The sequence below is a fragment of the Siniperca chuatsi genome, linkage group LG1 (genome assembly GCF_020085105.1).
Source record: "Siniperca chuatsi isolate FFG_IHB_CAS linkage group LG1, ASM2008510v1, whole genome shotgun sequence".
Lineage (NCBI taxonomy): Eukaryota > Metazoa > Chordata > Actinopteri > Centrarchiformes > Sinipercidae > Siniperca > Siniperca chuatsi.
Window position 1 is genome coordinate 6,800,203 of NC_058042.1, and position 27,278 is coordinate 6,827,480.

General features: G+C 38.9%; 1 protein-coding gene across 2 annotated transcripts in view; it reads right to left on the reverse strand.

Annotated features, from left to right (window-relative positions):
- kcnq1.1 (potassium voltage-gated channel, KQT-like subfamily, member 1.1) overlaps positions 1 to 14,104 on the reverse strand; it is a 37,824-nt gene extending 23,720 nt beyond the window's left edge. Inside the window, exons 1-5 of one of the 2 annotated variants that reach the window (XM_044201577.1) lie at positions 13,181 to 14,104; positions 6,818 to 6,908; positions 1,486 to 1,612; positions 907 to 985; positions 262 to 358 (exon numbers count right to left, since the gene is read on the reverse strand). In XM_044201577.1, the coding sequence (XP_044057512.1) occupies positions 262 to 358; positions 907 to 985; positions 1,486 to 1,612; positions 6,818 to 6,908; positions 13,181 to 13,539 (753 nt within the window). In that variant the 5' untranslated portion in view covers positions 13,540 to 14,104. The remainder of the gene's footprint in view (positions 1 to 261; positions 359 to 906; positions 986 to 1,485; positions 1,613 to 6,817; positions 6,909 to 13,180) is intronic. The other variant, XM_044201568.1, reaches the window with a different exon arrangement.
- Positions 14,105 to 27,278: the final 13,174 nt, after the last annotated feature.

Below are 27,278 nucleotides of genomic sequence, written 5' to 3' on the forward strand. Positions count from 1 at the left end.
ATGATACTCTGGAGGGGCTACAGTCATTGCTAGAAGAAGAGCTTATGACCCTAACGTAGCCTACTGCACAGTAGCGCTTTTCTTCTGGTTCTGCTGAATATTCTTTTTGCTGTAATATGCATGGAGTAGGAGTGAAAAATAATACATGACGAGGAGAGGCTATAGATCCCCTGACAGAAAGCCTCCTGCTAACCAAAAATTAATTAGAAGTCTTGATGGCTTTGGACCTGAAATGTGCTTTTAAAAGCTGTGATTGTGTACCTGCCGATGGATGAAGACAACGGAGCCTAGGAGACGCCAGGTTCCGCCCTGCCGGTCCACGTGGAGCATTCGCAGGATCTGCAGGAAGCGAATTCCTCTGAAAAATAAAAACAAAAGTGTTTAAATGCTGACATTGTATTCAGAACAAATGCATGTAGGTATCTATGTACACATACACACACTATAAGGCCAAACGTATGTGGACACCCAAATATTACATTTAAATGTGATTGTTAAACATTGCATTCTAAACCATAGCCACTAATCTGCTGCTGTAACAGTCTCCACTCTTCTAGGAAAGCTTTCCCCAATATTTTGGAGCCTGGCTGCAGGGATTAGCTCCCATTCAACCACAAGAGCATTTTTGAGGTTGGCAAACTGGGAAAAACATTTCTTTATGGACCTGGCTTTGTGCAGGGGTGCTTTGTCATGTTGAAATAGGAAAGGGCTTTCCTCAAACTGTTGCCACAAAGCTAGAACACTATTGTCTAAAACAACATTATATGCTATAGCGTTAAGATTTCCCTTAGTTGGAACTAGGGGGCCTAACCCAAACAATGAAGAACAGGCCCACATCAGAAGTGCACAACGTGTCCACATACTTTTGGTCATATAGTTTCCACCTGCACACACACTGTCTCTTACCTTACAGCAGAGGTGGCAAAGACCTGGCCTTTGGAGCCCACTGACAGCACAATTACTGAAGCAACTACCACAATCAGATCTGTATTGATAGAGAATGAGGGGCTTTAAGTATAAATATGGCATAGATATGCAGATGTTCAATATGCGGAGGGTCAGCATAACAAGAGCTGAACAAGCCAACAAATGTTGTCCTCCATATGAGGTATGGGAAAGTCAAAATAGAAAGTGCAGATATTAAAAAGTGGATGGAAAGTGCTCTATTAAGAAATTATCATTGGTTTTCATTACAAAACTATTCTATAAATCAATTGAGGTGAAAGGGGTTACAAATAATATTCATTGCTGCATATTTAAAAAACATCTGGAGGTTCCAAATTTAAGAATAAAAAGCTGAAGGTAGAAAAAAGATTGCAGTGACAGTTTTAATTTCATGCTGAATTTGTCTGAGATGTCTCATTTTGGGATGAAGCTCAGGATATATTACAGATATTGTTTAAATATTGTGTGTGGGCGGGGAGTGATAAGTCTTTTTGTGTGCATGTGTATAGATATGTGTGTGCATGGGGGTTGTGTTCCCACCTATAATAGATATTGGCTTCCTGGCAAAGCGTAGTCGGCCCCAGATGCCAACATATTTACTGCGGCAGCCTGCTGACCAGAGGCGGACAAAATATTCCACACCGAAGAACACCACAAGGACGATCTCCTGTCAGAGAAATGAGGGAAACAGAACAGACAAATGAAGGAGAAGGACAGGTGGGAAAAAAAATCAAACATCAGATGTTGTTGCAGGTTATTTACTGCAACAAGACCTGAACAGCTGCTCAGACTTTGGCAAAGTGTGCTTTAAAACTGATATTGTGGAACTGATACGATGGTTGCACAACTGTTTTGTTAAGTGCAGTTTCTAACACAAACCTGTCACAGCGATTCACTAAGGATTATTGATTCTCGTTCAGCAGATATATCATTTGTCACACTTTGTACCATAGCATTGATTAATTCTTGATTTCAGCTGCAAAATTTACTGATTATGATTATGTATCCTGACAAATAGTTTGATAATATTTACCTGTATTTTGTTCATTTCAATGTGTTTACTTAAAGGAATAGTTCGAAATTTTGGGAAATGTACTTATTTGCTTTCACAGCAAGAGTTAGATGACAAGATAGATACCACTCTCATATCTGTACAGTAAATATGAAGCTACCGCTAGCAGCTTTTCAGCTTAGCTTAGCACAAAGGGGGAAACAGCTAGCCTTGCTCTGTCCAAAGAAAGCAAAATCCGCCTACCAGCACCTCTAAAGCTAATCCATACAAAACTGTGATGTAAAAACGACATGTTGTGGTTTAACAATGCGTTTTGTGCCGGACTATTTCTTGGCCAGGCGCAGTAACTTCCTGGAGTCTCTGCTGATTGCCTGGCAACCTCACAGTAATGACAAGACTCGAAATAATCACTCACATAACCCCCCATAAAACCACAGTTTTTGTAAGGATTGTTAATTAGTGAATTTTAGAGGTCTGTTGCCTTTAGACAGAGCAATGCTAGCTCTTTCCCTCTGCTTCCAGTCTTTGCGCTAAACTAAGCTAACCAGCTGCTGGCAGTAGCTTCATATTTACTACCACACCCAGATTACTTCCTCATTTTTGTCTTGTTTTTATTCTCCTTATTATTTTTAATTCACATGACAACAACTGAAACATGCTACAACAGCATGTGTCCAATGCTTAACATGAAGCGTACACAATTAGATTCTCAATTAAAGCTTCTCTATTTCAATTCCATACAATTTTCCGCCAGGGATCTTTGAGGACAAATGGATTAAAAAAATCAATTACAGCACACAATTACACCAACATGCGGAAATTAATGAACTGGTGTGAATGAGAATGCAATTACCTACACACGTCTCTTAATCATTGACAAGCATTTGGAAATGAAATCTGAAAGTGACTCAGTAGCCTTTCATAGATTTTTAATGGTGACATGATCCTTTTGCAGTGAATGATGGAGGAAACAAGCTGGGCGATTCAGACAGAAGATGTGTTCCATGTTATACAGCAGGAGACGTTTTCAGCTTGGAATTATTGGAGGTGTTTTTCTTCATCAGCGCCAAAGAGTAAAACATCAGTGAATATAAAACAGCATGTCTTGTAAACAAAAATTGGATTAATAATATGTGTTCTTGGAAGCGAATATGTAAAATGTTGTATTAATTTATTCAGCGAGGATTTCTACTTTAAGGTTGAAAAACAAATGGTCTATCCAAAAAAAACAGGAAGGGAGCAAAAACAGGCACAAAGGAGAATCAAAACTGTTTTACTTGAGTTTGAAAGTTCATTCTGACCCCGGAAACAGCTGTTGCCTCTAATGTCCACTTACTCGCATGTTCCAGACCTTTTGTCTGTATAACACCATCTTCATCAACAGATGGAATTTTCTCATTTGTCATCAAACTGTAGATGTTGGCTTAAAAGTTGAGCTTTATAGTTCATTCTTGAAAATACTGGAAACAGGCGACCATATGATATGGTTGAAAAATGTATTGTCAACTGCTGTTTCCACGATCAAGAATTATCCCTCAACTTTTAAGCCAATATTGAAGAGAAATCCTAAAAGTGAATGTAAAGTTTGAACACCTATAGCATGACAATTGAGCAAATTCCATCTGCTGTTGAAGATCGTGTGGTAGAGGTCTTTCCGGGTCCACTCAATACTGAGGAAATGGGACCCGAGTGAGACCGGGTCAAAACTATACTCAGTCTACTTGGGTCAGGTAGGGTCTTATTTAACTTGTGGCTAATACCTGAGTAGATCCAAATGGATCTGAGCGTATCAGTATCAGCTCTGATCACATGGTACTTCATAATCACTGCAGGAGAAAATATTTTAAAATCAGTAGCTCATGTAAAAGATTTCTGCTATGAAATGACAATTAGTTTTTGAAATTGAATTCACAGATATTAAATTGGTTTCAAGATAATTATCTTCTGTCTATTTTTCGCCCAGTTGGCCACAGAATGTGTTCGTGCAGGAGGTGAAGATAGGACTTTCAATTATTTCTATAAATTAGTCTTTGAAGCATAAAAACAAATTATTTTTGGAATTAGTTTATAGGACTTTATATTTGTTTTTTGACATTATTATTATAATGCTGCTCTTTCCCATCGCAGCTGCTTGTTAATTGATAGCACGTCATGCTACTGCCGGTGTTCTCTCGCTATGAGGGTCTGTTTGGGTGAAACGCATTTTGAATCTAGTCTAATTATCCTCTGGCCTATTCGGGTCAGGGCTCTCTTTTTTGTAAATTAATTTCTGCATGTCGGGTTCAGGTAGGTTTTTCCACGGGTCCAATTCGGATCGGGTCCAATATTTTGAGCCTGTGAAGACTTCTACTGCATGATACAGTCAAAAAGCTGCGGAACAAGTGCCAACTACCTGTGCCTAATCCCTTTCTCTTTCATATCTCTCAGTTCTCATGTCCAATCCCCCCTTCTCTGCTTCCTCAACTCCTTCTCTCTCATTACACGAGCCACAAGAGGGACAATAAAACTAGGATATCTATCTAGTCATTGCCCACAAACTGAGTCTCACTCCAGAGTTCCGCTCCACAACATCTTTGGACTTAAACCTATCATCGATCCCCATTCAACCCTCGGTTTATCCCCTCATGCCTGACCCTCATTTCATCCCACCATTCTATCCCGACGCCAACCCTCGTTCATCCTCCCTTTCAAATAGTTAGTGACTCGATGGTCTTTGTTCGCAAGTAAAACATTTTATGCTGCCAGGATTTCTATGCAGAATGAAATAAAATGCAGCAATCATTTTTAATAGTTTACAGTCATTTTGAATGTCAAATATGTGGCCAAACACACCACTACAAACACTGTCAGCCAGTACTGCATAAAGAACAGAGTGGTCTCTGTTAACCTTGAGTGTGCAGGAAGAAAGTGGTGGGGGAGGAGAGAATGAAAGAGTGGCAGGGTCAGAGCAAATCTCTAAACTAGAAAGCACAAAGTACAAAACAGTCCCTTTGGGATGGAGGGTGGAAAAGAGGAATGTGAGATTTTGGTAGGTTTAGCAGCATAGCAAATATTAATTATTCATTATCTGTGTAGAAGAGAAGAAGAATAAGAAGATTAAATATCTCCAGAGAGTGTACTTAAGGCTGAAAAACATTTTGCCATCAAATGTATATTTCATGATATTGTGGTTTTTATTAACTAATTTCAAACTTTTCTTTTTAATTACAGGTCTGACTCTTACACAGGAGCCTCTGTGGCAGTCTGAATCTCTATGAATCCAACAAAGAACCTGTAGGATTTGAGATTCTGACGTGCCAGCTCATCAAACACCATGACCATTTCATCCCATTATCCTCAGGCCAAGGTGAACTTGTCACATGTGGCACGCTCCAGTCCTCCTCAAAGAAAATCCTCAAGTCCTTTTTATCCTTTCTTGGGGTTTTCTTTTGTCTGAGCTTGAGTGACTCACCATCAACCAAACAGTTCCTGTGCTCAGCAGCTGGTGTCCCGGGGTTAAGTTTATCCCATTTACTATTGATTTTAGAGGAGGAGCCTTCATGCTCTTAGGCCAGCGGGACACCATGAAATTGTTTGTAGAAAAAAAGCCAATGTAGTTCCAACTAAAGTGTCCATAAATTGTTTTGTGAGGCAGTGGTTAGGTCAATCAACCCATGAAATTGTTTTTCAAACAGAAACTGAGGTTTGATATTTGTTGTTTTAGCAACAAATTCACTATCATGGTGTTGATTGTTGCAGCAACACCTTTAAAAATATGCAGTCAAAAAACTGATGTAGAAATAAATTAAAGATCTCTGTTTACTCTCAGATTTACTCCGTGCTTTATCAAACAAGGTTATCCAACAAATGGGTCACTTCAAAAAATTTTAAAATGACTCAGTGTCTATTAAATGCATTGATTTATGAGCATCATTATCATTTTTAATTTTGTAAATGAGGTGTTTGACATAGAATGGGAACAAACCTCCTCCTTAACTACTTAATATATCAGAGTCAGGCCTGTTTGCAGATGCCAGCCAACAAAAACAGACAAAACAGAAGTGCTGAGCAGATGGTGAAAGTCAAAGGAAAGATCAGATCATGAGACAGCAGAGAGAGAAAAGGCTACAGACTGTATCTACAATGTAAATAGTGCTGTCAAAAGAAAAAAGGTGCATCTTGCTCTTGAGATTTAGATTCTTTCATATCTCAGTCACACATGTGGTTCATGGACCAGTGATCAGGATCATTAAAGATACACCATAGAGGTTTCTTGTAAACAAACATGGCTTTTGCCCAAACACATTCTGTGCATAACAAATACATGGAATGCATCCTACCTCATAAAATATCTATAAAGCTGATTATTTGATTTTTTTTTAAACCTGCATTATTTATATTGGCTTGCTGTCTTCTTTTTCTCGTATTATACTGGCACACTGCTACCTTTTATGGAGCAACTATCAATTGTAGAAACAGATACTGTGTGTGGAGTTGACTTAAAGTATCATCACTTTCATTAAGTAGATATGAGCAGATTTGGCTAAAGGCAGTTTAACATGCAGGAACACAAGTTGTTTTGTCTGTGTAAGTGCTACACTAATCCATATAATCTTTATGGGTGTATACCACAAGTGTTGGAGCTGCCGTTATAGCAACTGCGTCCACATCCCCAACAGCATAATCTTCACCGTTCTGACCGCAAAACCTGCGCTCAACTCTGAGGGTTAGGATAGGATTCAAATCATAGTGTGATCTTTAGTTTTTAATCTAAAACCTTTCTTACAGGTAGATCCAACTTGACAACGAGACAAATTAGGGACAAACAATGTTTTTATGGTTGATCCCAGGCGTTACAATTTAATAAAATGTAACACTCACCACCCAGAAGAGTGTTGTGTGAGCAAGGGCCTGGTACTGGTCGATGGTAGACAGAACGCTGAGGATCAGACAGGCCAGAACTATGAGGAACCTGTAGGAAATAAAGCACATCATACATTACTCTTAATTAAAGTGTCATCATTTTTTTTAAAGTTTTATGTTGGTGGTCATTCTTATTTCCTTTGTATATATTCTTATATCATCCAATTGGCTAATGATGTCCAACCGGCTCTTGCTTACTTAAAAACTGAACTTTGCTCAAATCAAAGCTTTCCATCAGTCAAGTCATGCAAACACAAATCTCCTCATCCACTTTTCGATATCCCACCTAATATTTATGCCAACATTTCAGACTTTGATTTAAACAGCAAAACTTCAGTCAACTTTGGTGTCTGGTTCAAGTCTCAGCTTCTGAAGAACTTTTAAAAAAAGTTTCAAGACAGCATAACATTACTTTATATTTTTGTCATGAAAAGCATCTGACTGAATATGAGAAAACATTCAAGGACAGCCCTCTGGAGGAAATACCGTGAACCTTTTGAACGCCATCATATGAATGCAAAGCGCATGATAAACTTGTCAAATAATGAGCACACAGTTTCGCACACACACGCACACACACCACATGCGGTATCAACAAACACTAAATTGCTCCTTAACATTCTCCTTATTTCCCCTCAAGGTCACAAGTGTTTCAACTGCAGAAACAATAACACATCTGTAACTCCTCTACCTATTTAAAAGAAAGATATTTTATTTCTTTGAGATAAGGATTCAAGCTGTTGTGACACTATAACAAAAACACTCTTTGAGTTGTTGACTCTTAAACTCTTCAACAGAAATTACAAATTTGAAGACCAACAGGATTACAGGAGTTTTTTATGACTATGTTTTTGTTATTTGGAAAAAAAAGAGCAGCTTATATTGACAACAAAGGCCTATAGTTCCTTGTAACGCCAAATACATTTTAGTGATGATTTTTCACAGCTGTTCGTGAAAGTCAGAGGGAGAGATCCTGTTTAATTTGATGGTAGTAAAGGAAGATGGGAACACAGGGCTGACTGCAATATAGGTGATGAGCCATCCTCAAACTCATAACCTTGTTCACACGTGATTCAGCCAGCAGATCCAGGAATGGCCTCAGTTCCTGTTTTTATTTTTGTTATTGCAGTATTGCCTCTGAGAGTTGAAGTTGGGGTCATGCTTCACCCCATTTCATTATGTTTGCCTGTTAGCAGGGTATCTTAAAACATTAAGAATTCTGACTTTGTGAAACGGTTGGCATTGTGGCAAGGACAAACTGATTAACTTTTCATTTCCGTTAGCAAGAGATATGGTGGTGAAGGGCAGAACTTCTGAACGGATTCACTTGACACCATCTGAGTTCATTTGCCAATCAGCTGACCGAGCACACTTCCATGATTGGCCCAATCACAAATCATGAAGGCACTGGAAAGCTGGTTTCCTGTTTAGATATAACTGCGCTGTCAATATTTATTTAAACATTTGGCACAGTGAATAAAATATGATTACTATAATATGTGATATTGCACACATCTGCCATATATGTTTGTAAATATACACATATACACCTGGGAAGGGTTGATGCAGACAATTCATAAAACTTTGCAAAAGAAAACTCTACGATCTCAAAAAAATATATGACATTGTTCTTTATACAAGGGAAAGATCAGTGACACAATTGGCTATGTGTTGGCATGAAAACTGGCTAAAATGCTTGAAGGTGGCAATCTTTTTTTCACTTTTTTGGTTCATTTTTGACTTTTAATTAATTAGGAGACAGTATAGAGGTGACAGGAAATGAGGAAAAAGAGAGATGGGCGTGACATGCAACCAGACTCAAACTGCCGGCCTGACTCATATAAACAACACTGCAGTTACAGTGGTAAGTATAAGTAAAACCTGAAGCCACCTGAACCCCCAAAAAGTGGTAAAAGTTTGATCATGTCACATTGAAAGACGTTGATATGGGGCATGCAAGAAACCCAATATTGAACTGGCATGTCTTGACAATATTGCACAGTGTTGGTGGAAGTATTTGCTCTACTGTCATCTAGTTGATTTTGTTTTAAACTATTGTTCAGAAAAAAAGACCTAAAGCATCACTGCCTTGTTCCTATAAGAGCACACTTGATTGAAACTATGTGTAGAGGGAGTTATAGTTTCCAGTCAGTGTTTGCACCATGGAGGCCCTTATCACCACATGCTACAGCCTAAGTTTATTGAAGACTGGCCAGGAATCCAAACTAACTCATACATACACACACACACAGGCTTGAACGTGCACGCCACACGTCAACACAGATAAAAGACAGAGGAGAGACCTGCTAAGGGAAGATGGACTGGTGAGTAACACAGCTAACAAAGCAGCAGGTCCTGACTGAAAGAACAGAACAAGTAGACAAGACAACACAGCAAAATGTAGTTTGGTACCTGTGTCTTCTGCAAAATGACATCTGCCTGTGTAAATGGGAGTGTGTTTGTCTACTAAGAAGAGCAGGGCACATTGGGCAAAAACAAAAAATGTTCACAAGTTAGGACGCAGTGTAATTTATAAAATCTTATGTTTAAATGTGAAAGAGGCAGTTAGAAAGAGGATCAAAAGAAATATAAATGAACATCAAACTTTCCAAACCAAACACTGGTATGCTAATGGTTGTAATTTGTCAGTGAAGCTCTGCTTAAATGATTTCAGAGCATTTGAAATGCCAGTAAACATACACACTCAGTATGCTGAGCATACACTTCTGCTTCACTTTTAATCCATCTGAGACGATCTGACTCGTCATTCCCTGTCTACTAACTGCACCATCATATTTCGCTTCCTTTAACTCCAGTGGGCTTGGTGTAGCATCACACAAAATAATACATTGGCTCAGCTACATAGGCACCACTGAACTCTAAACAAAAGCTCAAAGCATTGCACCTATCTATTATTGATGGACAGATTCACTTGCAGTCTGTTGTGCAGTGAGTGTAGAGACAAAGCAGGGGACAGGATAAGAGTTAGTAGTGACGCTGCTGAGAATGTCACTGGCTGTTACCATCAAATATGCTGTTTGGAACAACAATAATGCTTTATTTTTATCACTGTAATGAAGTGCTTTAGAGTGATAAAAGACAAAGTAAATCAACCAAAAGCAATGCAACACAAAACAGAGGTTTGAATGAATGAACACTAATCAAATAATGTATTATGTATTAAATGTTTTAAGGCCTGATAACCTCTTGTCTGTAATTTGGACAGCCAATAGAAGCCTTTGTCAGGGCCTCAGCCAAAACTTTGGCTAGTATGGGGTTAATAGCTCAGAGATATAAGGCGGTAACGAATGAGTGACCTTGTCTATGTGCTCCATTAAGAATCTTAGCTTCTGTGTTTTGTAAAAGAGAGGAAAAGATAAAAGCACAGATGCCTTTTCTCCAGTTACTAAAATATAGGATAGAATACAAACAGCTCAAGTGAAAAATGTTGCTCAAATTGAAAAGAGTGCAAGAGTACAACGCATGAAGTCTTCTGTTCGTTAATGCATGAACTCTTCTGTTCGTTAATGCATGAACTCTTCTGTTCGTTAAATCATACAAAATAATGTCTGAATTGACTTCCTTCAGCTTGATACTGTCTGACAGAATATCTGGTTCACTTTAATGGAGCTGAGTCTGAAAAACACTTTCTGATTAGGGTTTTCTGTAAACTCTCCTGGTCGACTCATCTATAACCAGCATGTGGGATGGATCCATGCTGCTCCAGACCAAAATACTGCATTTACTGTTAGATTGTAGCACACTGCAGACAGACACCCAGTGAGAGCATGGGATATACTTATTACTTATACTTATCATATATATTAATTGCACAAAGCAATGCATAAATGCCATGTTCCTTTTCAAAGAAGTGAACTATTGCATTCTTTTTACCAGGATAAAACAGACCTGAGTCCCTGTAAGCATGCTGTATCACCACACGCACAGACTGACAAACATATGCGTGTGCAAACACATACACACAAGGGTACCTCTGATAAGGCCTCAGGTCAGTCTGACGTTCGAGTTCTGGGTCAGTGATAAGGCCACGCTTTTTCTTAACTGCTTTTCTCCCGCTCAAACATTTGCAAAACAAGGTACCGAACTGACCCCAAAAACCTGCTGGATGGTTAGACATCCCAACAACATGCTCTTACAACAAACACCTGGTTGTATTATAGAAGTGAGAGAGTTTTGTCTCAGATACACTACAATACACTATCAAATTGAATCTACTTAATGAAATTCAACATAACTACAACTCTCATTACACTACTTACACTTGAGAGAAATGTGTTTTTCTTTTAAAGATATTGGAGGTTTCTAAAGGTATGTTTTTAGAAGCCTGGATTTGGGTGAACAGCTTCCTGCCATCTTTGTCTGAAAAGGTACAATCACATTACAATTCTGTCCTGCGAATATTGGCTGTGTCTCCAATTCCCTCAATCAACATAATGGACAAATTTGAGGATGTGCTTCCTTATTCGGTGCAGTCTCCAGGCTGGCTCCAGTGGCCTTGAAGTTTGAAGATCACCTTTGTTAAACTTTGACCATGTGCACGTGCACGGTCAGCCAATAGAAACACTGTTGGAAATGTTCTGTATACAATTTTGCAATATCAAACTACAAACTGTAGCATCGCTCTCACAGACTGTTAATAGTTTGTGATCACTCACTTCAATATTTATTACAAAGGGAGGAACCGCTAACATTATATCCTTTTTAGAGGCCGAGTGGGGGACAATTTGGTTCAACAGTAGGCTAATGTGACCATACCTTTGGTGAGACCAGAAATTTCAAATCTGGGAAATCACGGCTGGCATCTGGATGGAGCTGAGTGTGACAGACTGAAAAACTTGTCAGTCAAGGCAACCTCAAAACAGTTTTCCAAATGATCAGCAGCATACACACCTGAAGAACTGAAATTTGCTACTGACACTGTGGCTTATGAAAAACATATTGATTTTGTATTTTAAGAAACACTTAGTAGTGTTTCCTGTCACTTCGTGCAGTCAGAGCATCCTTAGAATTAGCATGTGATGGCCATTACAGGAAGGCTAAGGCACCTCATCTTGCTGGTTTGTACCTGATGTACAGTCAAATAATATAATATTTGAAATGATGATGCCTAAACAATCTTCCTGTAATTATAGCAGCTGCTAGCTTCCCTATTATTGTGTATTGTGTAGTTATTTTTGGTAATGTTCTAACGTGTTTGAGTTGCACTGTGTTGGCTCATGCTCCCTTTGAGTCACGGAGACTCTAACCTGCTCCGACAGGCAGCGTTCCCCTGCGTCCCCTCCAACACTGCAGGGTCACAGGGTGGCAGAGCCAGACAGGGCTGCTACCTCCTCCACAGCGCACACACACTGCCAAGTTTAGCTGCCTGCTATCAGTGCCAGTAAGTGGGAACAGACAGCACACATGGGGGTGAGCTGGAAGATCATATCCCACATTCCTAAACCGCTGCCTAAACACTCCTGTCTGGATCTCTTGGACTGTCACTTTCCCGGACATGGGTTACACCAAGAAAAATAAAAACAGTAAAATGTATCTTTTGTCATCAGTAGTGTATAGAGAGGTTTTATCATTAGCAACAATATTTCATTTGCAAAAAAAAAAAAAGGACAGATTTTCAGGCCACCTGACAAAACTGTCATCAATTTTGGGTGGTGAACCATAATGTGACATCTTCATGATATTGGAGCTTTAGCAGATATAATCCACCACACACTGCATTACCCCGAGTTTTCTGTTCATTACTAGCTGTATTATTGATATTTTATTTTTATTAAAGGAGGTAGTCTCACATACCTGTCATCCTGTCAGGATGGGAAAAAATACTAAAACATTCCTTGTTCATTTGAATTGGTTTAAAGTTCTGTTGTTTTAGACTCACTGAATGCAAACCAGAAACACTTCTGTGTTGCTTCACTCAGACTGTTCTGGAAAATTAAATGCTCAGTGGTGCTGAGGAAAATAGTCTCCCAGATGAAAGATCTGTATAATATTCCTTTAGTACTCCTTTGAGGACTTATTTTGTCTGAGATTCTCTTGTATGTGATGAATGATATGGTATTTTTTAATCTGTTATGCCTAGACTAAAATATCCTTATAATATTCCTGGAGGGACCTCCAGTTGTGCTGTGATATCTGTGCAGCATCTTTCTAAAATTCATAAGGATTAACAATTCTTTGTAGTGAGGGCTTCCAAGGCTCTCCATGCGCAATTAACTCCCTGTTTAATTAGGATCTTAGAGTTGCAATTATACCCTTGAATACCCAATGGATCTGGATGATTATGAAAATAAAAACACTTACACTGTGAAGTGATACATGAAGCATTTCCAGCCAGACGGCCTTTCCAGAAAGTTATACACGCGTCCTTGGATGAAGGCGCGGGTGAGGACTGGACGGACTCCGGTGCTGTACACCGACATCCGCACAGACATCCGGGGATGAGATAAGTACGGGTGGAGGTGAACAGGGGGTACCTCGGTGGGAGTGTTACCGTCCTCTGGCATTTTGTCTCTTTCAGAAAACGTCTCGTTGCCCACAGGTGTCCCAGGTTCAGGCGCGCTGAACGTGGTTTCTGACAGCTCCAAATCCGGTGGTCTCTTTCCACGTGCCACACCAGAAGACCGCCGTGTGTTCCCCTGATAGGGGGCGGAATAAGACATTGTACCTTCCTGGTTAACTTTTTCACTGTTAATTCTCAGTCACTGACTCAAACTGACAAATGTTCGCCGATGTGCGCATTCCTTCTGTTGTGCACCAGGGCGCATAAACCTGTAACATAAACTGAGTTATTAATGCTCTAGATCACCAGGATGGTGTTTCTTTAATTTAACTTTACAGCTCTCTGGGTTGTTGAGGATATGGCGAGTCTCAGCCCTGAATGAATATCCCCTACTTCTTTCAGAGCACTTATCAGCCTGGAGAGCTGTGGGCGCCAGGCGGTGCACTATGAATCGCCAGCTGTTCAGACATTTTACTGGTTTGCAAAACTGTTTCAAAGCAATCTGCAGCTGATGAACTCCATCTTCAGATCTGTGCGAAAAAATCACCGCGCCATTAACTTTTTCTCCCTGTAATTAGTTTTCACACAAACTATTTTTGCAAACCTGTAAACACAAATGCCATGCGGTTGGCTTTCTATAAATAATGAAAGTCTTACTAGTCAAAATAGATTTGGTGATATGATGTTAGTGACATTATGTCACCCTCACTGGCATTTATGCATGTGTGAATGTTTATATGCACAATGCTAAATGTGTAGCAAACAAAGCACCTACAGTACCTCAAGGTTACTAGTGACGTGCATTGCAATACTGTAAACAGCTCTTGCATCATACCTGGGTAATCATACACTTAAAGTAAGTAAAGGCACAGCCCTAACACACATGTAAACAAAAGGGTGACCCCACCACCAAAATTCAAAACACAAGATCGGAACCTGCTATGATTCCTAAATCGATTAACCTTTTAATATCAACAGAACACAACTAAATTTGAGTTATTACTGTTGTACAATGCGGATTAAAGGTTTGTTTACATAAGAACAAAGCAGGAAAATATGTCTGTAACTTCAATTATGAGCAGTTAGAAACACAAAATGTAGATTTTTTTTATTTGTAAGTCAAGCTTTACAATTATGTATGTGAGTTTTTGAGGAATAACTTGTGTACAGGCATTTTTTACAATGTGTCATATACAGACAGCAATGTATATACACAGCGAGTGTATAACCACTTTGGTATAAAGTAACGAAGATTCATTCAAGGTTGATCATGTCATATTGTTTTATGTGATGAGAAAGACACATTTTCATTTGCCGTTTTCGGTGACTTTGACAAATTATTTAGACGTGACCTCAGTATGACCTGCATGCACACATATCCCTGTTTATACTGAAATGAATGTGTAATTAGCAATGCATTTGTAATATATCTTTAATTATCAATTTTTGTACATGGTTGTTCATGAATTCAGTTATTATTTAAAAAAGATGAATCTATACAGAAAAAGTGTTGATTGGCTGAATAAATGTGTGCAGTGTATAGAATAGCCTCCCATTGTTTGAGATGACATACAGACTGTGAGCCATTTTCCTACATTGAACTGTCAGTTGGAAGTAAGTTAGAAGTAACAGTGATTGTGTGAAAGTCTCCGGCATGACTGGGAGCTATACCCAGTTCTCCTCTACATACCTGTCACCAACAGTACTCAGATGTGCAGCTGCTGAGACTGTAAATATTATTAGATGGAGCAACTTAGTCACTGAGCAGCTCTGCATTGTGTGCGTCCATTCTGTTTTTCACCTAAAAAAGTTTCCCATCTTTTATTTTCCTTCTCTCTGATCTGTTCAAAATAAGAAGAAAAAGAAACAACTACAAATTAATTCTAAAATATAGATCATATTACCAGTATTACATACCTGAGCTGGAGTAATACAATATGTTACAGCTTGAAATTTCCAGAAAAGTGTGTCGCTGACTTATGTGTGATTTATTACAGTTTGAAAGTAATGTCGTCAAACCTGGTGTTAGTGCAATCTGAGGAAACTCTGTGGACACATGCAGCTTAGTTTGACAAGGTTACCCTGTGGAATTTCTTTGCAGTGACCTTGGCCAAGCTAGTCCAAGGAGGAGGAAACAAGTTCACTGCAGCAGATTTTAATAGAAGTCAAGTGGCATCTATGTGATGACAGGATCTGTTGCCAGGTAGTTATTAAACACAACTGGTTCTTGCTGTAAGATGGCACCCACTACATTTGCATTTTTGTTATTAATGTAGAAAGGGTAGTTATCTTGAAGGTCACCCATGCTCCCATATTTGATTGTGTGAATGAAATAGAATATTCAATTTCTCAGGGCATTTCCAATTTAAAAACATACGTGTTGAGTTTTAGAGATAAAATGATTAGTAATGAGCAGCCGTCTTGTAATGGATTATTCGTTAAAGTCACTCTTTTAAGCAAAAATGTCAAATATTCACTAGTACAAGCTTTTTAAATGTAAACATGTGTTGGTTTTCTAAATCTTGTATGATGGTAAACTGAATGCATTTGGGTTTTGGACTGTTGGTTAGACAAAACAAGCAGTCTGAATATTGTCACTGTCCTGTGAAAACCATGTATCCCCAGAACACCGACATTTCATGCTCTAAGAAAAATTGTCTTGTTTTCAGCTTTGTGACAATGCATGTTTCAGCTAATCCAATGGGTTTTAAAGTTTGGGTTTATTTAGCTTAAGAAGTAGGAGAATTTTCTCATCCTGCAACGTATCCTCATACAACAGTTCGTAGATATCTTACGAAAAATTTTTGTGCATAATCCTACAAATGTCCAGCAACCAGCAACAGGCATACCGGACCTTCATCGTCATGGTAACAATAAACATGTGGTTAACATTGTAAAACGGTCGTAGTTTGGTGTGGTTTAGGCACCAAAACCACTTGGTTAGGTTTAGGAAAAGCTCACAGTTATGGTTAAAATAAGTAAGTTACGTACGTAACTTTACTTATGTACGTAACTTAAGTAAGTAAGTAAGCATAACTTAAAAAATATCTCAACATTGACTTTTGGTTTCACACGGGGCACAAACCCCAGTCTCCTGGGTGAAAGTCCTGTGAAACACAGAAGGTATAACTACAAAAAGTGAATGAGAACAGCTGATCCTTTAAAGGAATCAGTAAGTCTGAAAAAATCAAAATTATCATCAAATTTGGAGATACATGGTTTTCTGTGGTCAGCGATGATATGTTAACTTAAGCTCAAGGAAATTGTGATGGGCATTTTTCATTTACATTACATTTTAAAGCCAAACTGATTAACTGATTAATCAAGAAAAACATTGGCAGATTAATAAATAACGAAAATAATTGCTAATTGCAGCCCTATTGATGTTACACACATTGATTACATAGGTTTACTGGCAAAACAATCCACATTAAATCCACATTTAGTATGTATAGTATATTGATGTTGCTCAAAAGAAGAAAACTGCTCTGGTAAGATTTCTCAAATGTTGATCAAACCAATGATGCGCTGTATTTTACTATTTCAGTCAGGGGAGGTATTATATGTCTATATGACAATTCTACACTCACCTATAACATTCATGTTGCAACATCTTTTACTCATTCTTCCATGAGCGAATAATACTAAGCATTTTAACCTATGTCCAGTAAGCAATTTGGAAGACTGGCTTTACCTAAAGAGGAAAAAGCCTCCTACTGAAGTTGACACCAGAGGGCAGTCAGAAAGCTATTGCAGTCTGGTGTCATTCATTGCAATAAGGTTGAAGAAATGTCAAAGCTCATCTCCCTCCGCAAGGGCATACAAAGCAGGCACTTTTTTATTAACTGTTATTTACCCACGCTGATCCAGATGAGATTAAGGGATTCTTTTTCCAAGCCTCAGCTGACACAGCAGCAACGCATAATTTAGTTTGTGGGGGGGAAACAAACAATAACATTCCATAGTCATTAATTAATGAACAAAAGAAAATGGAAGCCAAGAGAAAAAGAAACAGTGAGAAGGAGAGAAGATACAGAGATAACATCCTAAAAATTACAGCTGGAATATCAACAGTTTTCAATAGATTCATCTTCCTTGTCATAAATGCTTTGAACTCATAAGCAGTTACATAAGGTTGAAATGTTTCTGCAGGGTACTCCACAGACAGCCTTTCCAAACAGGCTCCGTCCAAGCATTCAGGCCAGTCAGTAGAAATTAGTCATAGGATCTCAGACTGTATTGTCCTCCATATTTATGAGTAATATAAACACATAAAGGGATGGGGAGCTATCCCTCGATGGCCGTATAAACAAATTATCAGTGACTAAGCCTATTCATGTAAAGACATGGCTAATCAAGCTACGTCATGTAATGTGTTAAGATGGGTGAGGGTTTTGCATTTGTGATATAACTCAATTAATGATGATGAACAGTCTCCAGCATGTGCGTCAGTGAGTTGAGGCTGTTGTACAAATATTCACTGTGGCCCAATTCAGGGACTGCATCCTTTGAAGTCTGCGTTTTTAGACCAAATATGACATGGCTGTCCCCTTCCAAAGGCTCCTCTGAATGCAGCCTGAGAAATGGGTCCTGCTTTGAATTTGAAGTACACAATCAGTTTAATTCTTTTTGACCCTCATTCTATGTGCAGATACTTGAGGCTAAAACACTGTAGACTGCAAAACAAAGAGTCAACTGTCATCGACTCCAAATTGAAATTTAAAAAAAATAACACTCCTGGTGCACAACTTTGGCTAGGGTTGGATGGAAAATAGAATAAAATAAAAAAAAAAAAATTCTTTTGTGTAATGTTGCAGCCTAATGACTAGACAGTCACAGCCCACCGTGAAACAAAATGGTTGTTTTTAAATTAGGGTGAAATTCATTGATAGTTGTATCCACTGACGTGTGATTAGTGATGCGTGTTAGTTGTAAATGTCTGCACAGATGGCTAGTATCCAAAAATCTATTACACAACAGTCGCTTGCACTGTCTGGTGGTTCTGGAACCAATAATGTGACCACGGCTCATTTGTGAGGTGTTTGAGTTCAAGTGATCATTGGTCAAAATGCATCCAATGAATGAAAAGTGCAAATAATGCAATTCACACATAAATGCCACTGTTTGTTTGCAGCCTGGAAACATTATGGAGAAATGGAAGTTATACAGATGTAATGTGTTGATTTGTGATCTGATTTGTTCAGCAAAAATATGTCTAGTGTTGTGACCATTAATGGCTGTTTCCACTGGTTGGAGAAAGAATTGACCAATCATTAATCGATTAAGAATGCAGACGTCGTCTTCCTTCATGGCTAGCTGGCTAGAAAGCTACATCCATGAAAAATGGCCACAAAAAAGGCGTCAAGTGTATATGACATTAAAACAGCAGCAGAGGTTGTTCTAAGTGGACTTACAGAAATAAATCTCTTAAATTTTACAATTTTCTTGAACTTTGTGAAAAACGTTAACTGCTTCTAGCAACTTCTACCACAACTTTGCAACTTTGTAACAGAACAACTACATTACTCACTTTGAAGGGATAGGTTAAAACAACCCCCAACAATAAATGGGCTAACATGAACACAATGTCAGCTTGAATGACTTAATTGAAACACATATAAAATATTATTTTATATTTACCATTGCTGTGGCCAGCCAATTGTCCATCATGTCAAGGTGAAACATTATTACTCATTGCATCTTGATTTATGGCAGATACGCCAATAAAGAGCTGTTAATATTACACAAAATTCTTGGTCCATCCTGACTTGATAGCATCACATGTTTCCTGCAGATTTTTCGATCTGTTGTAACTCATTCCTAAGGTTTTCTGCTGCGTTGAAATCCAGCAACTGTGGAGGCCATTAAAGTAAATGTGAGTCACAGTGGTGTTGCGTTTCATTCACAGATGTATTCATTTGGAAAAGGGTAAACTGTGGCAACAAGGAGATGCTCCTGGTCAGCAACAATGTTAAGTTATGCTGTTGTATTCAGGATATGCACCAGTGATAAAGAAGAAGAACCTTCACCATCATCAGTCAAGATTAATTTTTAGATTATTGTTTCATCTGGCCAAACAAGGTTTGTCCCTGTGATCATTTTACTATTATAGTTTTGAATTATTGCTCCTCTTCTTTATGAAAACAACATACACCTGTGCCTTCTCTGAGTCACATACTACATACTACATACTCTAAACATGTTTTGAATTAGTATATAATATGCTATTGAGATACAGGAGAGGGGAGGAGTAAACAGCTGTGCAGTAAGTCAGACACAAGGGAAAACAAACTGAGGCTGACTGGTGGACAGGTGGGAAATGCCAGCATCTGAAAAAAGACAAACAAACACACACACACACACACACACACACACAAAGAGAGGTAGGGGATGAGACTGACGCAGGAGCAGCTGTGACAAACACAAAACATGCAACTGTATTATGGGAACTAAAGAGATTATGTGACCCCAAGCTTTATGTGTACATGTAAACATTTGGCATGTCTGCATTCATTGTGGGCAGTTTTTGACATTTGTTTTCTTTAGGCAAATGCTTAAGTGCTTCCAGTAACAGTACAGGTTACATTATTATAATACTTTGAAATTACAGATTTACTTTCTTTAAATGATCAGTTTAAAGGCATGAACATTTCAAACCATGAATTAGGCAAATGCAATACTGCTTTATGTATGGCTTCAGGCACATGTTTTTATTGTATCACTTTCCCGTGCAGCACTTTGGCATGTTTGTACTTTTGTAAATGTTTAATGTGCAGCCATTTTAGCCAGAACCACCACAAAATAGATGTTAGTCTCTAGAGACTATCCCAGCAATATCAATATTTTTAAAAGTTACTTGTAATGTTTATAGTTCTCGCCATGTTTGTGTGCATGTTGTTTGGTCATTAATTCAAACCACATAATTATGCAAAGTGATAAGCATTTGTAACATAGGATGCATATCACATGTACCTTTCTCTGACTTATGAAACATCTGAATATTTTTAAGGGCAGGAACTTGCAATGCAGGAACAATACATATTGATTTACTTTACCTTCCAGTCCATTAAATGGATATTTTCAGTTCCCAAATAGCCATTTTAGGAACTAATTATACCTTTTCCCCTCTTTAATTGAACCTTTAAGGGACTGAAAACGTATAAGCAGTGAATGTGTCAATAAAGAACACAAGCATCTACGCAATCTAGGACCCGGCTGCTACCCAGAGCCCATGTACCTGACTAAGCTGTAGAGTGTAAAATTCAAAAGGGATGATTTAAACATTCTGCCCTTGAAATCTGAAGAACTGCCTGTATCTATTCCACAGCTGGAGACTTAGAAGTGGTAAACCCATAGTCCACGCTGATATGTTGTCTCATCTAGTTAGCATGCTGTGTCTCAGAAAGCAGATTACCGTATTTCTTGAGCCCTCTGAAATGCACAAAGGAGAGCAGCTCCTGTTCAAAATAGTAACTCAACTTGCTTATTGTGTTGGCCCAGCTCCCTGATAGTCCCCTCTGGCAAAGATCTTAGCACTTAACACTACTCTGTGCTACAGGTTATTTCTGAATCAGTTTCCTTGCCACTCAAATGCCAAGAGTTAAGTGTAATTGCTGCTGTTGTGTCATCAGAGTGCTAGTGCTCCCCATGCCTCGTAATATGTGTCCTGCAGAGGGGCAGCAAGGGCAGCCTGCATTTATGATGCTGTCAGGAGAGAGATGGAAGCTGTGGAAGCAGATTGTTAAAGCTGATTTGATTTTGTGTAAGACTACACGTGTGGACACTGGGAAATTATTTAACTTTGACACTTTATAAAAATATTGCCACCAGGTCAGCTTAAAGGATAAGGCTAGGGATATTTTATGCTTTTCTTATTATCAACAATAATTGGTTTGGTCATGAAAAGACCAAAACCAACAATAAATTGATTTTACTAACAAGTATTTCATGTGTAAGCAAAGCCTGTTGTAGCTTAATCCTCTACTACACTATGAAAAACACATAAATGAACCACACCGTTGCACTGGATACCATGTTCCTTCATCACGATGAGCACTGTATGTTATTTTGACTCAGTCCCACATATATCCTCCTGCTGCTGTAAATACTCTCTAGAGCACCAAATGTGTATTATATCCCCAACAAATGCACTATTTACTCCTGTCTGACTAACATCTGCAAAAAAAACTATAGTTTCCAGCTGTTTTAGGAAATGATTTAACCCCTTTAAAATATATATATATTGGTTACCCATTTTTAAGAATGTACATCTCCTATAGGAACAGCCTGGGGCTGAGTGCCAGAGACAGACTAGGGAAGTCTGAGAGTACTGAGAGATGGACTACAGCATTGTTGGTTTTGGCTTTTCATCGGATTTGATGACTAAGAAAAACACAGAATAATGCCAGACTTTAATGATCCATTAATGAAAATAACAAAATTGCCTCTCTAAATGCAACTTACCCCAACAGAAGATCTGTCTGACAAGAAGCACATCTCTAGTTCTTCTCTCAGAGTGGAGTGGATTTGTTCAGGAACTGCTTAAAAAAATGCAATCCACAGTAGTTAGTGTAAAAACTAAAAACCTAAAATCTGTAAAACAAATCTCCCAAAAGGAGGCTTTAAAAGGCAATGCAGATTGTCAATCCTAATCACAGGTTGAATCACACACACAAAATATATCAAACAATTGTTAAAAATCACTTTGTCTGTTTGACAGTTGCAGTGAAGAATACTGTCATTGCCTTATTTTTCCAACAAGTTCTATATTTAGCTTTATTGCTGAATATGCAATATGAACCCCATTGAAAGGTTGTATAAGAAAACATGGCAGGGGAAATATACAGGCTTGTACGGCAGAGCATTATGTTTATACTGTAGGTATCCAATCTAAGGGAACAAAATTGACCCAAATGACAAAAAAGCATTAGTCTGTGTCTTTAAAAGACACAACTAATCTAATGATTGCCAGGTTTCCAGGATGATAGAATGGCCTCTATGTGAATGAGCCTTTCAGTGTGTTGGTCAAAGCTTAAACATGAACAAGTGCACTACAGGGGCTTGGAAAGGGAGAAGTCTGAAGGTTTGCATGTGAATCACTGTACAAACATTAAAATAATTGCATTTAGGGCACTTTGCCCAGTTAGATGGCTTGATAGAGTTGTTACTGAAATATAACAGTTCATGGGCTGTACAGTGGACATTTTAGGACATCTCACTGATTCAGCTTGTCAGACTCTGGTGTGTTCACAACTCACAAGTCACTCACAGTGTCACAACTCACACATCATTATGCACATAGCTGCAACCCAAAGTGTCTTTTATGCTTCAGGTCTTTTTTACAGTAAGTATATGATTGTGTATTGGGCTGTAAGATTAGCCAAAAGCTTCCAGTGTGCAGCAGCACTGTGGCTGAACGGATCCAGTGTGAACATGGGCAGAGGACTCGCATACAGCTGTGGCTGATGAACTACAATGGAGATGGCTGCATGCTAACACTTAGCATGTTTACTATGTTAGCATGCTAATGTTAGCCCTGGGTTCGATGTACAGTTCAGGAAGAAATTTAGTCTTTGTTTTAAGGTATCTTTAATGCATTAAACAATATTTTAATAATAACAGTAGATCAAATATAAAATGTGATGTGTGAAAATGTAGTGACTTGCTGGTGAACATAGTAGAGCATTCAGCTGCTCAAGATCCACAAGTGTGGCTGAAGCCCAAACTAGAGCTAAAAGGAGAATGAATATTGGACTTACATTCATCAGGCCAGAAACACGACTCAAAATGAAAGAGAATGCTGCTCCGTGTCTGCTGGAAGTGTAAATAGGCAAGAGTATGCCACCACATTCCCCATAACAACTTTGTATGGTGATAATGTGTCAATGTTTACAGGTTTTTCAAAATCAACAAATGGAGGTTTAATTAAATGAAATGTCGGATGAATGGAAATTGTAACATGTTGGAGGTGCTAAATGAAAAGTCTGTATATCCTCTGGGGACCACACATGTCTGTACCAGATTTCATGGCAATAGTTGTGGAGATTTATTACTCTGGATGAAGGTCATGGACTGAAGGACCAAGAGATGGACGGATGGATTGCTCAACATTGCCATCCCTAGAGCCATGGCACTAGCATGGCTAAAAAACAACTGACAGAGTAACTAAATATCAGACTGAAAAGCAGTGTTTCACCGCCCCAACTGGTTGCACCTGTAACCACACCCATCAGTGATGTCACAGTGTACTGACACACCCTGGATTACACTTCAACATCACTGCACCAAGGTGAGAAGTTAAAACATGGAGATCAGCAAAGAGCTTGGTTCAGGAAATATTATTACTTGAGTTTCCAGAACTTGTCAGTTAGAAGGATTAACATAGCATAATTTGGCTTGCAAGTATAAACATGTCATTTCCTGGCAATGATGCACTGTGCATGTGTTTTCACTTATGTGACATTGAATTTGCTTGCCCAAATAACTGAGGTCAACAAAAATATAAAATCAGTATTCTCTAGATGTTAGAAATGCAAGATATGCCATAACAATTAAGGTATTTCTCTTAAAATGTGTTTGCAGGCATCATGTCCACTCTCAGTGAGACACAGATTTCATTTCATTGGGCTGTTTGAAAGACTGAAAATGAGGGAAACAATACCTCAACTTATTGGCAGAGAAATATGTAAGACTCTGGGCCTCAGCCCTGTGCAAGCACAGTCAACATGCTCAGCACTTGTGCATCATGTGGGTTTTTGTCTTGTCTTGTGCTATGGAGCAGAAGTAGTCCCTTCCTATCCTGACATCACTCAGCACTTTCCTGTCTGGAATGGGAGATGAGCAACTGCGGAAAGGAAAGTGAGAGCCAGAGAGAAGAAGAGCAGGATGACAACAAAGAAATGAGAGCATGATGTATAATGAATAGTGTAAAATAGAACAAAAGAATGAATCGAGAATTTTTTAAAGAGAGAAGACAGGGAGAAGGCAAGAGCAGCAATTGTTTGTATGAGATAGCTACAGGGAGAAACTGCAGTAACTGTAACAGCTCTGAACAAAGAGATGTAGACTCACAAGCAGTTGAAAGCAATCGTTTACTTGGTACGGGTTCAAAGCAGAGTTTGGCAATAGGTAATCAGTCAGCGAGGGGAAACTAAGCAGGCAAGGAGCAGGCAAGCGGAACTGGGAACAGGCTGTGGTCAGGAACTGGCAGGCAAGAAACAAGAACGAAGGCTGGAAAGCTAAGACTGGATAGTACATTAGATGTACTGGCAAATGACTGGGGAGAGAGGGCTGCTATATATGCAGGGTAGATTATGAGGGAATGGAACAGGTGTGCTGGTGGGTGACGGGATCAGGTGACTGGGTTTGGCAGGTACACACTGAGGGCAACTACAGGGCAGGTGGGGAGCGGAATCGGTATCTGAAATGACAGGAGATGTTAATGACAGAAAAAAACAGGAAAAAGATGTGCAAAAATGTGCAAAATGACTAAACAGAAGTAGCCGTTGTGACAGTAGGAACAAGGAACTCACTGAAGTGACTGTGAATCACTGTGTTTTCATTGAGATCCCTTTATTCCAAACTGCTAAACCAATTGGATCAAATCTATAAGTGAATCACAGGCCAAACACTGACGAAATCTCTAATTATCAGAGGTGCTGCGGTAACTGTCTTGAATATTTATCAAGCCTCTGGAAATCCAGTGTTTGGGTTTGATGCTGCCTATAAACATGACCGACAATCTAAAAACAAAAATCAGTCCAACTCATTAGGGTAAAAGGCAACATTGTCCCAAGAGGGTTTTGAAGTAGCTTGAGGACGTAATACAATTAAATAAAAGATGACGAGGTGAGGAGGGATGATATGGACTCATTTGCTTTGGTTTCAATGGATGTTGGAAAAGTGAGAGCTCTATATTTATATTTTGAAAGTTGTGTTGTGTATCTTTTACTTATTGAAACCAAGCACATGGCAAGCGGGGATAAGCAAAGGGGAAACACGGCTGAGAAGGTTCAACTGAGGCTTGAAGTCAGCACAGTTATCTGAGGCTCCAGAAGTGGAGAACTTAACTGTGGACACGTACAGGAGTGAACCAAATAACATGAACACCTGCACAATGTAGTGCAATCACTAGCGCCTGAGTCACTCCTCACACATGTACTGTATAGACAAAATGGTATCTACAGTAAAGATAAAAAAGGTGATCATGTGAATCTTCTTTGGAAGAATCCTCAAGGGTGATTGTACTTCCCAGATGACATCCAGAACGACCGTAAGAATATTAACTCAACCCATACGAAACAATTTGCAACATGTAGTGGCTGTTTTACCCTATTCTAAACTCCAAGGCCACCAAGTCTGCAAAAGCACATCTTAGTTTTTAGCGTATTTTTGTGTTCCAGTTAATGAAATGAAACTTTACAGAAGATTAAACCAGTTTACTCACATGTCCTGGAGGCAGGGAAAACACTTGGGTTTTTTTTTGTTTGAAGATTTAGATCACAACATCAGGCCAAGTTAATCTCATCCAAAATGTACATCTCATACTGGGTCCATTACCGCTTTGATGATCTATTACATATTTCATTCTATTAACATAAAATTACATGATTGACATGGTCAAAAGCTATATAATATATGGTACTTGTATTCTAGCACTCAAAGAAAGAATAATACCAAAATAGTCTACCTATAATTCAAAGTATACATAAGACTATTATATATTTTATGAACTTCAATGATTTTAGAACATTACTGTAAAGGGGCTTTCACACCATCGCGCAGCAGCTTGCCGCCTCCAGTCATTTCAGTGAGGGGAAGGCAGCAGAGGGGAAGCGGTTTCGATCATGGCTGTAGGGGTACGAAGCGGTTACCGTCCACGTTTACGCGCACAGATTTTGCTCTGCTGCACAAAAGCCACCGTGCTGAACTTCTGGCGATAACTGTCTGGCTTTCGCCAATCAAACAGAAGGGGGCAGGCATCGTGGGTCAGAAAGAAGATAATGCTGATGTCTGGAGTTGTACAACATAGCACTAGCTACTTATAAGGACTCTTAAATAGCCCAAAATAATTGTATATGGTGAATATATATTGGAAACTGCTCTGCACTACTGACTACATAAGATGTCCCCAATTTGCAGACTTGTAGTGCCCTTTAAAAGGGTCATGAGTTAACATTTACATAACCGACTATGCAGGATTTTCAGCTGTCACTGGCCATTTAAGAAACTATTCACTGTTTCGTTTGGAAGTGGCTTGCCTCAGAGTTGAAAAGGTCAGTCAATGGAAATTAAAATTTGTGCTCAAATTTGTGTGGGTAAGGGCTTATAATATTAATTTGTTCTGTCCCCTCTGTGACTGCATTACGTGATAAAACATGTCTTACCAAGAAGAGAAATGTGTACTAATTTTACTTTAATGGATTAGTAGGCTACAGTAACAAATCAAAAATACAGAAACAAATTGCGATGTAATCAAGCAAAAATGGTTTAGCGGCCTTTTACCATTAAAGTCATGTTCCTGTTCTTTCAAGGATTTTATTTTTTCACATTTCCCATCTGTTGCCTAGAGGCTATTAGGAAATCCACAGTGTTCCTCTACTTACAATGTAGGAGACAAACAAGTATTCAACAAAGCACCACATACACAATAATGTCCATTGACCAGGTGTGTGCAAAAGCAGTTTTTCCGCGAAAACGTGAATACGCCACGAGGAGGCGGTGTATTTAAACTGTAGTTGCTCCGCCCACTCTCGAGCTCTTTTTCTGCTGCGTCACAGGGCTTTTGAAAAACCTGCGGGAAACACCTGCTGCACGTGTAGACTGTTGTAAACAAGCAGCCATGATGCACCAAGATGATTTGTGGAGGAATAATGTGCTTGCAGCTTGCTTCCTGCTGTT